This window comes from Antedon mediterranea, chromosome 2 (assembly GCF_964355755.1).
Source record: "Antedon mediterranea chromosome 2, ecAntMedi1.1, whole genome shotgun sequence".
In the NCBI taxonomy this organism is placed as follows: domain Eukaryota; kingdom Metazoa; phylum Echinodermata; class Crinoidea; order Comatulida; family Antedonidae; genus Antedon; species Antedon mediterranea.
In genome coordinates, this window is record NC_092671.1 from 8,840,433 (window position 1) to 8,855,023 (window position 14,591).

Genomic DNA, 14,591 nt, shown 5'->3' on the forward strand with positions numbered 1-14,591 from the left:
AACTTCCTGACCTAGTGTTTCTATACTGTACATTTGGTGGAGGTAGGACTTGAGGTAAAGTTGTAAGGGGCAAAGATACCACAAACTAAAATCGTATACATCCTCTACACTAACTTAACACTGAGAGGGAGTGGTACCAATTTCACAGTTATACTGAAAACCAATAGGGCCTAATTAAACAGCTTGCTGGTACAGTATTCACATAGGGAGGATAAGTAGTACCATCCCTAAAAGGAGACATATTCATGGACAGATCCATGATTTATTTATGGGGGATGCTGACATAATTAATAATAGTCTTTTCAAAAGAAAGATCAGAAGTACAGTTTATGCCATTTTGTCTGTCGTGTGTGACCCAACATGCTACTTTCTGGATCTCCCCTGACCTTTAAGATCCAACAAAGTGTCCCTTAAAAGGGTGTTCCTTAATAGGAATTGACCAATTTCCCCTCATTCGTTTCCCCTAATAGAAGGATTCAACTGTATAATAAAAGGATTATTCAAAATTGATGTTTATTAATGGATTTACACACCACCCACAATGTATCAAATTCATTGTTAATTCAATTTTGTATTCTGAATTTTCAAGGCTACTGTACATGATATCTATAATGTAATAGTCTGGTCCTTGACTTTCCAACTGCGAAAGTACATTTCAAATATTTGTTGTCTATCTGCAATAGTATATTTCATATTCATATACTAGTTTACAACCTAAATAAATAAATTGAGTATTGATGTTCCATTTTTGTGACTTTCAATATCTTTATAAACATAGTCGAAAAATTAATTTTATGCTAGTAGTAGTAGTAAATGTTAAGACTTCTTTCAGTTGTGATGTATTTGTGATATCCTGGCGACAAGACGAGAGACTAAATGGCCTTGTCATAATTTTGTTTACTGCAAATTGGGAAATCCTAAAATTAATTTGTGAGACAAATCGGAATCTTTTAGCCAATTAACGTGATATTCATGTAACTTTGGTGTGAGTCAAAGTACTACTGTATATAGATATTAGTTAGTGACTTCAGTAGAAATAAAAGTTTTTATCAGAGGGGACACCTTAATTAGGGGTATCCCCTGAAAACTTAATTGTCCCTCATTCCTCTGAAACTCTTTCTAGTATTAATAATCATAATGAGTTATAAAAATGGCACTATATACGTAGTTTATAATAATATCAATTTTTTTAACACGCCAATCAGAATCACTATTGAGTTTTAAAACCATAAAAATATATATTCCAGGGTGAATGAATGTAAATGAATACAAATGGAAAAGAAATTTTTCTTCTTTTTTTTTTATCCAATACAACCTGTAGATCGAAAGTACAAAAAATGGTACTTACACTCAACTTTTCTCTTCTATAATATCGGAATCCAAATGAAATTTTTTAAAGATTGAATACAAGTAACAATTGTAAACTAATTGGTGTACCAAATTAACAGGGTATTAAATAAATGTGTAGTTAATTATTGATTGTAAACAGAACTGTAATTACTTTACACCATAGTAATAATAGTTCTTAACATTCTTATTATTTGAATTTTACACTTAGCTTAATAAATAAATAATGTAAATTGTGCCTCCTTCATGATATTGATTTATTCATTTTAAAGATGAAAAAAAAGAAGAAAAAATTGTATGTACCTTACTTCTCGTTATGAATTAAACATTTTAATGGGAACTGTGTCCATTTTTTAATAAAATTTATACGATTTACAGCGCAGTACTTTAAACCAAATCACAAATATTAAAGTTTTCTGACTATCAAGTTAGTACATGCCTGCATACAGTGTAGGATAATTTGTTGTAATGTATTTCTTCCTTTTAAATTAGATTAACTTATAACTTCTAAGAAAAGTCAAATGTCTGTTTTATATTCAGTATATAAAGATTCTAATTTCTACTGAGACAGTACGATTAATGGTTTATTATTTCTTTAAATTTTTTATCTTTTAAAAGTTTGGACCAGTATTTTAAAACCGATATAAATTGACCAATAAAAATTACCAGCTGTTTGTTACTGCTTTTGGAACAAAAATTGGGTTATAAATACTGTACCTTATTTTGAACAACTGCATTGTGTGTACATTAAATTCTGCTTTAAGCGTGGAAATCACTGTATAGTATTAGTAGCAACAAAAATGTGTTTTAGAGTGTGTAAGAATAATTATTCAGAGAAATATGATCTCATTACAGAAGAGGTATCAACTAAGAAAAAGTATCGTGTTTACCCTATCCTACTGAATAATCAAGTTATTTGTTTTATTGTAATGAATTGAAAAATTCAAAAAGTTTCCTTTAAGTCTATGTCAAATACAAACCAGATCAAAGCCATTAAAATTGAATCTTGTTCCCGGTCGGTTCAAAAACCTCATCCCCTACAACTGGGTTTAAGTTGCCTCAAGATTATTTGAAAAATGTCCCAAGACAGTTTCTGGTACATGATGGCATGGAAGTTGTCCTGTTATTTATTCCGCAAGGCATTCACACTAGATCCTTATCTAAAGGCATATACAGTAGTGTTGGGAACATCCCCAGGATATAGAAATTATAAATTTAGTTTCTCGATATCCAGCTTCTTAGCTGCGTAAGATACTTGTCTTTTTCTACAGTAAGTTATAGGATATACTTATTAACTCAATTCTAACCTAATGTTGTTATTACATTTTTATTCCTCTGTAATTTTTGAAACCATTTTATTTTTAAATATTTAAATTGTTTTATACAGAATTTTGCTGTATTTTGAAAGAAATGAATTGCAAACAAATCATTTTCACTCAATTTTTATTGACCATATTAATAATCAACAGTTTAAAAATTTGGTCAGAATACAGTAGATTGAAATGTTGAAATTCTCAAATTTATTCTCAAAAATTAATTTTGACGATATATTTAAAAAAACTTAAGTTTCCTACTACTGTATATACCGTAGTGTTTTTGAATAATATGTACCATGAAATATTAATTTTTAAAAATTATTTGTAGATGTTGACAGTATCATTTATATAGTCAAAGTACTGTCAACGACGTCAGATTTGTCAAATATTTGGAGAATAAACTAGACAAAACAGAACCCCCTGTGATCTTCCAGGTGTTTTTTTGTAGAGGATCATACCACAACAAATGCTTAATTGTTTTAACGATACTAATACCACTGAAACCAAATTAAAAAGTTGTTTACTTGTTTTAGACAGTAATGGCCTATAAATGTAGGTTAATATATTCATACATTTGTAATTACTATATGAGTGGCACAATGTAATGTTTTATAAAAGATATTAACTGCCCCCATACCCCCCAAAAAAGTTGTTTACTTGTTTTAGACAGTAATGGCCTATAAATGTAGGTTAATATATTCATAAATTAGTAATTACTATATGAGTGGCACAATGCAATCTTTTATAAAAGATATTAACCGCCCCCCCCCCCCCCCTACCCCAAAAAAAAAACCATTTACAGAAAATGTCTGCGGTTCAAAGTGCGATGTCATATTGACTGCACATGATGCTGTAAAAGCAACAAGCTGGTTTCGTTGGCGCAGTATCGTTTGGTAATTGAATCCCTATTTCATTGACTGGTGAACCCTTTCTCATGCTGAGGTCTCATTACAGTTCGTTGGGTCTTGTGCTGCTGTATGACTTCCAGACAAACTTGTTTTTCAATATTTCAAATCTTTTACAAAATTGCATTTTTTTCTTCAATATCTCAAACTATAAAATATTGACTCTGGTAAATGCCAACCCTCTTTTTCACTCTCTCTTTTTCACTCTCTCTTTTCGAAGCATAATTCAGCACACAAACATAGAATATAACATTTTAAATATAAATCTTAAATTTGTGATTTTAATTTATTCAGATATTCTTAGCCGAGCCATTCACACTAGACTAGGTACTGCTTTGTGAGAGCAACATACCTGTGCTATCAAATACATGATGAGCAAATAATATCTTGTTTGTCTAGTATGATAGTGGACAAGTATGAAGAGTTCAAAGTTTATAATATGAGATTTGACAGTATTTTATACCTCTATAAAAATACATTCCATAAAATTATCAATTTTTCATCAGGTTTAAATTAACATTAAAACGCCCTTGAGATTTTGTAGTTCTGCAAAATTAGTAGTCTGCCTAAGGGTTATTCACACTATACAGTACAGAGAGATTACAGTACCTATTTTATGAGGACTTGCGAGCAACCTTCTTCAAGAGACAAGAATCCATGATATTCATTATTTTTAAGAAATAAAAAGACTCGGTGAAACTGTCAAATGCATTAAAGAGAAATATGCAAAATGAAAATACTTCTAAAACAAATTACAGTACTCTACTATCATATCTGACATAAGATTATTTTTGTAGTCATTGACTTTCAATAAGTCACTTTTTTCCCAATTTTCTCAAGTGTGACTAATAAACCTTTTCTTTATTTTATACCTGATTCTGCTTTTGTTATTCTGTGGAAAAGTGGATTTAGTGTATAATAGTGGAATAATACCACAGTGTATTTTAAACACAACACAGATATTTAGATGTATGATCTGAGAACTATAATACCTGTGAAAGAGTATTGATGTTTGTGATTGATAATAATTGATGTGTGTGAATGCAGTTAGTGTTTCAAAAAGTTGTCCTTGTGTCACGCCCAGATTGAAGTTAACTATATGGCTACTGAAGATCGCAATTAAAAGTATACAGATATATAATATTAGCAACTGAATGTATTTATTTCTTTGTCCGCCGGTCACTTCTTCGTGGACTTGTTCACTACCAATTACAATCCAATCATACATAAACAATCATGTGTATACTCGGCTTGGTTTACTACAAAATGGTGGTCAGACAGTTACGTATTGGTACCAACTTCAGCCCAACGGGCAGCAAATGGTCAATCTGTATTATTGCTGAGGTGCGACACCTCCCTTCTCTACAAGGTTCATGTGAGGTGTAATTACTACATTCCTCCGCAATTCTTTTATACGGTAATACACCTGACTAGTTCTATGCAAATTACCCTTTGCGTTTAACTTTAAATACCAGTCACTTTTGACTGTGACACCTTGCATGTTATATTTATTTGTAAAGTAAGAAACGATCATGTTTTTGCATATTAAACAATTCTGTTTTTGCATACCATACATACAATATCAAATCTTTATTTTACTTTTTTCTTGATTTCACCTTATTTATAGAGGGTGACCCTAAACAGTTCTATGACAGTGGCGGTGTGCATATTAGTACATCTCGTCTCAAAAGATGTACTAGGCACATATGGCACATGAGCCATATGTGTACACTGGACCTAGTCCTTATTCGATAGTACCACCAGAACCACCGAGTGAGTGAGGCCTGAACCCTTGCCGATGTTATTATGGCAAGGTATTACTGCTACACTGTCTTAACCACTTGGCCACTGACCCACTCTTGAATACAATACAGGTAGCCTGAATTAAATGTTAATAACATTAATAAATGAGGGAAAATACAGAGAGCAACAAGGGGCATGCCATTAGACATTGCGCCAATATTGAAGATACATATAACGCAAAAGATTTTAATAGGGTAATAGGCAATAGGCATAGTCAGTTGGTATATTCAGGACAATAACTTGAAAATTGTGGACATTTATTGTGAATATAAACAAACATACAAATATAAGAAATAAGATGTGTTTAATGATCCATTTTTAACAAACCAAAATATTTGAAATATAAACCAAATTAGTTAACGCGACAGACTTGCTGTGATTATACCAGATTAACTTAAGCGAACGTGCCCTTTATTTTGTTAAGTTCTTCCAAAGTTTGCATATCCTTGTAAACATGTAATGTATGTTATTTTGTATAAGTGGTGCGTTGAATTGACATGCACTTAATTGAAAGCACTTCTTCCGCCTAAAGTCATCGGCACCTTTCGCTTTTCCAGATTACAGGCCTCTCGGTTTGTTTGTATTCATCAATTACATTGCTTCATTAAATCTTAAAGAGGATCTCTTCCATGACTCGGAATCACAATTTTGAAGCATCAGTACTTCACAAACAATGTTTATTTACCCGGTGATAGTTAATATGGGTTTTGGACTTTTGAACTTCAAAAGACACATAATCCTTATTATTAATTGAAATCTGAGCAATACTGCTTTCACACCTCATCTAAATAGTTTAACAATGGGTGTGAAATATGCACAATGCGTCTTTTGTAGAATACGCCTTAAAAGATGCGCTGCAGTTGAAATCGTAGACTGCCGTTGGCCATATCAGACTGCAAGAATTAAAAAAATATCATTAGGGAACATTGTTTAATTTGCGGTTATTTGAATGAGAAACTTTATGGAGCTATTGATACCAATTGTGTTTTTGGATTCCAGAGGGTAATTACATTTAAAGTTTGTTGGTGGTCCCAATGTTTTGATATTGCTTGTACTAATAATGATTTATTGATAGAATTGCAATTAATCAAACAATTTGACATTTAGGTCTTGTGTAAGTGAATGATTACCCAAAGAAAAACAAACCATGTTTTAAAAATAAATGTGGTTTGAAACTTTACAGGATGTACAGTCTGTACAGTGAACCTCTTCAATAATTTGAAAGTTTGAAGTGAAAAAGAATTTGGCAGATAAGATAGTATTTGCACTCTCTTAAATGTTCTTGAAACTTGGTAGAAATTATACCATGTCGTTGAATGGAAAATTTAGTATTAATAAAACATGTATTAGGCTATTGTATTGGTAGATATGGCATTTACAGGAGGATGCTATTTGTAGGAGTAAATCAATGGCTAGATACATACTATTTTTTACCTCAAAAGTACAAGTATTCTGATATTGTTTCTTTGATAATAGGAATTGTGTGAAGAACACAGAATATGGTGTTTAATTTTAAAATGCCTCTTTTGTGACAATTTATTCTATTCAGTTTCAAACACAGACAAAGTATTGTCGCATCAAGATTTTCAAAGTGAACTCCCAATCAAATTTCTGGTGAATTGATCATCAATTTTTACATTCCAACTAATGTTCTGTAGTACCAGCCAATGGCGATTTTCCGTGGAGATGTTACTATGCCAAGTGGGATTCACGCTTCAAATGGAATGTAAATTCTATGTAGTTTAAATACTAACAAATGTGAACTTGTGCAATCGTTACCATAGTTGTCCTTATAGTGATGTCAATCAAATTGCTCAAAAAATCCTCAATTGTTTTTGACCAGTTCCTGCCTGGATAATGATGAGCCATATAGCAGGAATCTGATTGAGCAATCAATTAAAATAATAGCCAATTTATCACAGTCGTTTAAACATGTAATTGGTCCCATATTTTGGGTCATAAGTTTGAAGCTTTTGTGATTATGGGAAAGGCGTGGTATTCATAGCTGTCCGTCATTATCAAGCTGGGCAAGTCTCTCAACTGCCATAGCTAGTCGCCTTAAAATAATTTATTTCAATGCAAAACAATTGTTGAATAAAAAGTAAATTAAAATGACTATTTCAATTTACAAGTATACCATCTAAAAACATGGATTATATTGCTATCAGCTAGCCAAAGTATGTAGTAGGAAATAAAAATGTTGTTACTTTAGTACAGTAGTTTATAGACCTATTGTACAACCTTAAAATTTGATGATTAGCTTTAAGATATATCATTTTTTAACCCCAGGAACATGCCAAAAGTAGACAGTGTTTGTTATTTGTATAATAAACCTATTAAAAACACCGTCCTTATATATTTTTCCCATAAAGTTAATAATAGATAAGTAATTTGTTGTCGCTCCCCACTTTTGAAAGAAAAATTAAGGGTTTAAACTGTAATTGATTAAAATTTAATTCCAGAGTGTATATCAATTGATGAAAATAAACTTTCCCATAGATAATTCAACAAATATGGCTTCACATAATTGTGAATCTCCTATACATACAAGTTCATTGTATTAAATTGTGTGTAATTCTGTTGAAGCAGAAAGCTGGGAAGTACTGTATATATCTCGGCCATTGAATCAAACAACAAAGAGATTGTATGGCTTTACAATGCTTATCAAATAGTAATACATTTCGGCAAATATTTTGCAGCAATCTTTTAACATTAACAGTGGTTAACTTCCAACAAATTTTTAGAATTGTTAATAGAAAAGAAAATGGATTTGTGCCTGGTTTTTACCTGGATAAATCAACCAGCCATTTCTCCCCATAGAGAGAGAGAACAAATATTAAGTTTCCTCTATTAGTTGCTTTGTAACATACCTTTTTCCATTATTGGTATATTCTTTGAACTTTGGCTTCAGTTTATTTTTACACAGATTTATTTTCACTGTAATAATTGTATTACATCCCAATTTATAAATACACAAATAACTTTTTTTTGTAATCGTGTTGAATCAAGTAAATCCTTGTTTGAGCCATAGCTTCCTTCTCTTATTTATTAGTCATATCTAACTGTTTTTACTAAAAACCAACAAATTCCAAGCACGATCAAAAGAGTTTACCTCCTTGCTGATTTGCTACTGAGTTGCTTTTTGGATCGGACCAAATTCCGACAGTGAAACAGGTGAGAGTATGAAAGACCAATGTAATCCATTAGTGATTATGAACTCCTAGAATTTTCTGTTGTGCAAGAGCCATAACAAGAATCAGTCAATTATGGGATGCTTTCATATAAAAATAAACTCTTTTATTTATGAAGAATGGAAACACCACAATTATACTTATAATACCAGAGATTATGGTTGAAAGTAGGTAAGTAAGAGTAATCCATTATGTAAAGTTTAAACAAAATGGACAGTGCTTACGAACATAGTAAACATCTCGTCACCTTGCCCAATTTGCAAATCAAACTAATTGAATTTCTAAAGCTTTTTAATAATAGCTTTCAGACAGATCTCAAAATATCTACAGATATTTCAATAGAGGGCCTTTTATAAACAGAGGAAATTACCAGGTACTCTGTGATAGCCTTGGAAAACTTGTTTTAAAATCTGATTTACAAAGTATAAAGTTGCTATTGTGTAGCTTAACTGATGTTACTGTTGGAAGTATTAACCATTTATTAGTTCCTGTTTTTTTTTATTAGAACCCTTTTACATCCTATTGAAGTGTAATGTTAGTGTTTTCATGAATAACTTGCTTAATATGGGCGGCCATTAGGGCCAAAATAGACAAACGTTGCCGTACGAGCAATTTGTTTGGCTTATGGGAGCGGAATTGTTCTCACAGCAACGTTTGTCTATTTTGGCCCTAATGGCTGCCCATAGCTTAAGGAGCCCACACACACTGAGTGATGGTATGGTGGAAATGTCTATATATTTAACCTTTTTTAACCTTGTTTGTTTGATTGTGTATTATTGGTTCTGTCAAAGGACAAAGTTAGTTTGACTAATTATTGTCCAACAGGACTGCTTCTGAAGTACTGCCCATGCATTGAAATACTTGGGCATCTCAATTCTTATCAAGTGTCTACTTCAATAATACCATCAGTTTACTACACCCTTCCCCACACCACAGTATACACCACAGTATACACCACAACTAACACCTTCAATTATTCAACCATCGTTGCCACCAGCATTATTTCAAATTGACAACTCTTACCACCATTTCCACCAATCTTCATCTCTATTAACAATGTCAACACTACCACTACAACAGTTGTATAGCTCATTCCAATGATCACTGACACTACCTCGCTACCATCATCAGTCATCTTCATCATTGTTGCCACATTTAACCAACACCCACCCTTTATTTTTCATCGTTGATGCCAATACTGCCACTATGCTTCTTTATCACAAGTATCTTCAGCTTCAAGACAATCATACATCATTACCATTGCTACTAGCAACTGATCAAGCTATTCACACTCAAACAACCTAAACTCTGCAAACACATGAAACAGTTATAATAATTGTATGTATTTAGGCCTATAATAAACTGTTAACACAATATTTAACAATCAAATACAACAAAGACGTTCCGGACAGCATTTTATAAACACTTTTACAATAGTGTGCAAACATTATTGAATTTGTAATGTACTGTAATTGATGGACATCCTCAGCTAGGGCCGTCTGTTTCTGATAATGATGTTGTTCTTCAAAATCGGTTTTGGTAGTTGTTTATATAGAACGATTGCATTGTAGCCAAGTTTTTGCCTTCTACATTTCTCTATGTCTCAAAATAAATCACTTATAAATTATATAAACATTTAGAGTTTTCAATGATTAAAGATACTATAGTTCAATAAACATTAACTTAGAACTAGTACTCTAGTTACACTGTATATTAAGAAAATGACACTATTTTTTATGCATGTTGTCTGTAGGATTGACGACGACAGTGGCTTCATATATTGGTGAGTTACTTTGCGTTTCAGCCTGTTTTACTGCTAGATACAGTAACGCTTTTACTTATGATATTGCTAATTCATTTGGTTGTAATTTTATTAAAATAATATTAAATATAATATACTTGGTTTCTGTGATTCTAATTATTCTAAAACATCCATAGGGCCTACTAATGTCACATTATTTATCAAATTAATATTATTCATGCACACTGTGAATGGTACTTTCAAAATGTAATAATGGGGCACACAAAAACATTCATAATATTTATTGTTACTGCAATTCTTTAAAACATAAATAATTCATAAATTTTTGGTTAATATCAACCATATATTTTAGTGGTTTAAATACATGTTTTATTTATGTAACAATAACTGATTTGATAGCAGTTAGATTATTATGAATTGATTGAATATCGGATAACCACTGCTAATTAAAATAGTATATTAAGTTTTGCGATGACGAGAGAAAATTCTTTTACCAAAATGCGATAAGGGTAACGCACATATTTTGTGATAACATATAATAGCAATTGAATTTTTAATTTCTGTTAAATATAAAGTTTCACAAGACAATTACAGTTAGAATGACAAGTAAATGGAGTGAAACTAATCCTGTACCTAAGGGAACTATTATTCTGGTGAATGAACAAATTCCTATGAGGATATCACTTTGTCTGTGACTGTAATTTACCTGTTGATTGATCAATAGAATTGATAAATATATAGTTTCAATACATGTTGGATTGGACCTAGTTTAAGTCATGCCATATTTACAGATTCACACTTAATAGGCAAACTGTCAACACCTACCGACATTCCAATAAGTTATGAATTTATAAATAGCATTATGTTGGGTTAAAAACAAGGTGTCCTCCCCTAACTTTTCCTTCCAACCCCCCCCCCCCCCTCACCCCACCTCATCTCATCTCATTTCACATTAGGTAGTACACATAAACTAATGTTTCCCATATACAGTACTTACATGTGCGCAAGAGGTACGACATACAATATCAACATAAGCCCTTTATATAATTATCAAAGGCCTGGGTCTAAACAGGACCTGGAAATGTTACCTCAGGATACAGGTCATAATACAGTTAAACTGCATGTGAAAGTTCAAAGATAATCTATTAAAAATACCCTGGGGATATAAATTGTAACTGTAACTGAATGTGTGTGTACACCTTAATACACTTTAAAAATGATTTAATTTTATTAAATTTCGGATTAAATTCCTTTTAACAGTAAAATTTCCCAATTACAAATGTTCATTTAATATCATTTGTGATACCAATGTTGCTAAAATGTTAATAAACTCAATTCAAAATGTACAGTATGTTCATATGTTTGGAAATACGAATAAATTAAAATGTTGATTATATTTTGGTATAGAAATGTGAATATATAGGGCTTATGTATTTTTTTTGCAGTGGTTTGAAATTTGCATGTAGTTTATAGCTGGATTAATTTTGTGATATTCTTTAATGAATGTATTTATTATGTGCCTGAAATGCATTATACATTACCCGTATATCCATCCCTAAAGTTTATAAATATTATACAGTTTTGATACACATGGAAAATGTGTACATTTACAGCAGAAATTTGAATACCGATACCAGGCCAAACAAGCATAAATTTGCGGCCTGAGCAAAACAAATGTGTAGGCCTGTACCAACTCTATAAACTAGAAATGTTTGAATAGTAGTATTTGCATTTGATATCGGAATTGTTTGAAGTGATTGTAGTGTATAGAATAATAATAAAAGCTATAATTAAATAAATCCTTTTAGGAGGTTTAACTGGTAGTTGACTTTCTTTTGTCAAATTCCAATATACTTCTTGATAAAAGGAAGCGATGCATTGCTTATTTATACAATATTTCATTGATCTGTATTAAACGTCAACTCAAGAATGGTATCCACTCCTCAAGCATTTACTTTGCCTACAGGCTAATAGTTAATGTAACAATTGCCTTACAATACCTACCAAGCTTTAATATTCTAGTTTTTCTGGCATTTGTATTCTGCTTCAAACCCTTTTATTATTGTACTTGAAATGTTAAGTGAATTGCCTATTTTAGAATGTTTGAAAACAAACTTCAGAAATCTGGTAATTTTTGTTTCTAAGTCTTGATAATTTAAATTAACCAATAGACTTATTATTAAAATACCACAACAATCTAAATGAGAGGGAAGTAACTGTTATACTGTATTTTATAGTTAAGAAATTCTAAATTTGGTGTGGAACCTCAATTGGAAGGAATATTACCAAATTTGGTGTGGAATTGGAATATTAACAAATGTAGAATAAACTGTTTTCTTTTTCAAATTTTAGTTTTGTTTGCAAATTATTATTGCTACGGCAACATTATTTTAAATTTATATATTTAAAAAAAGTATATATTTTTGCTATGCTAGAGTCGCATAGCATTAATGACATGCTATGAAAAGAATATACTGTAGCGGTCAATTTAATAAGTTTTTATCATTTATAAGTGACCTAGACTAGACTATTTGTAGATAACAGTTGACTTTAAGGTCTTTAATGTACTGTATACCGATTGCAGTGTTCAGTGGTCGTAATAGATTTTTGATAAACCAAATGAAAATTAATTTTGTGGAGTTAACATTTATTGGGTTTATGATTTATATAATATTTTATTTTAGAATGTACTGCAGGAATTTTGCAGAATAATGGAATGAGCACATCCATAGTAACAGTGCATGTGGTAGTGATTTGCCTCTACAAATTTGTCATTTTCTAACATAGATTTATTTTTTGTTTCTAGAATACCGGGTTATAGATCTCCTTGGAATAATTGGCTTTCCACTACCGGAAGAAGTGTACTTCACCATGGGTATGATGTCTAACCAACCTGCCTATGAGATTCGTCCGTTTTCAAACTTAGCACGGCAGGCTGGATCCTTCTTTGATAATGGACTTACTCAGGATTTTACCATTAGAGCAGTTTTGAAGCCTAAATCTGCAAATGGAGGGCCACTCTTTGGTATTTTAGACAATTATCAGACTGTTGTTATTCTAGGAGTTAACATTTCTTTATCGGATAATAATAAACAGATTATTACATTATTTCTTTCGGATAGCGACACTATTTCTGAAACAAGAGAGGTCGCCTCATTTATAGTTCCAAGCATGATGGAAAAATGGACACGTTTTTCGATAAGTGTCCGCAGACATGTGGCAACTTTGTATTTTAACTGTGAGGAATACGACAGGAAAGTAATCGTTAGAAAATTAGGAGATCTTGTGTTCCCGAACGAGGCTGCAGTATTTGTTGCAAAATTTGGACGTCTAACAGATACGGATGATGGACGTAGCACATTTGAGGTATTGAAGTATTTCAAAGATTGTTAAATATAAAAACAATTTTCTCCTTTTTAGCGATTTGTGTGTACAAATGTTTATGCCACATATTTTCCCAAATGATTATATTTATTTATGAAATCAACTATATTTTGTATAAAAACAAAACAACAAAAGAACAAAACAGTCTGAGAAGACAAGAATTCTGAAATTTGCGCCTGTCTGCCAGAACTACAAAATAGAACAACTCGCATCTATAAACAACCAAACGCCAGGCCTCGAATTTGGGGATTTTAGGGGCAAGGCCATTTGGCCTCCGGTTTTCATTGATTTGAGGGGCACCAAGGCCAAATGGGAGGGCACCAAGGCCATTTGTTTTAAATCGAAGGGGCACCAAGGCCAAAATTAAAAAATATTTTAATAAATAGGCCAAAATTTAAAAATAGCTTGTTTCCGGTTGAGCGCCCGGGTGGAATTTTTTTCAAAAAAAAAAAATTCTACCCGCAAACATTTTTGGGGGAATTTCCCCTATTCATCAGATTGCGTAGTTAGTAGTAGGAGAGGACTGTCTACATCTTTTTGTATTTCATTATATATAAATATTACGTGTATTTACGATCCATATAAATAATAATTATTAAGGTACGATGTTTAGCGTTCACAGTTGTTTCGTTTAGTTTCAAACAATGCGATCAAAAAAAGGCATGTGAAGCCAGGCCCAACGGGTAAAGACCCTAACAACAGCAAGCACTTAGCAGCACTAAATAAAGGCGCAGCGGACGGAGAACACAGGTTACAAAAACAATTTGTTTGTAGGCCTTAACTACAACTATTCATACACAGAGTGTTATCCACGGTAAAAATCAAGCCAATGACATTATGTTGTAGAATATAAATTATTGTTATTTTCCGAGTTTCGATTTCT

The 14,591-nt window shown here is 31.9% G+C and overlaps 1 protein-coding gene across 5 annotated transcripts in view; it reads left to right on the forward strand.

Annotated features, from left to right (window-relative positions):
• LOC140040279 (uncharacterized) overlaps positions 1-14,591 on the forward strand; it is a 61,821-nt gene that overhangs the window by 2,410 nt on the left and 44,820 nt on the right. For all 5 annotated transcript variants that reach the window (XM_072086079.1, XM_072086080.1, XM_072086081.1 and 2 more), the window contains exon 3: positions 13,131-13,690. In XM_072086079.1, coding sequence (XP_071942180.1) covers positions 13,131-13,690 — 560 coding nt within the window. The remainder of the gene's footprint in view (positions 1-13,130; positions 13,691-14,591) is intronic.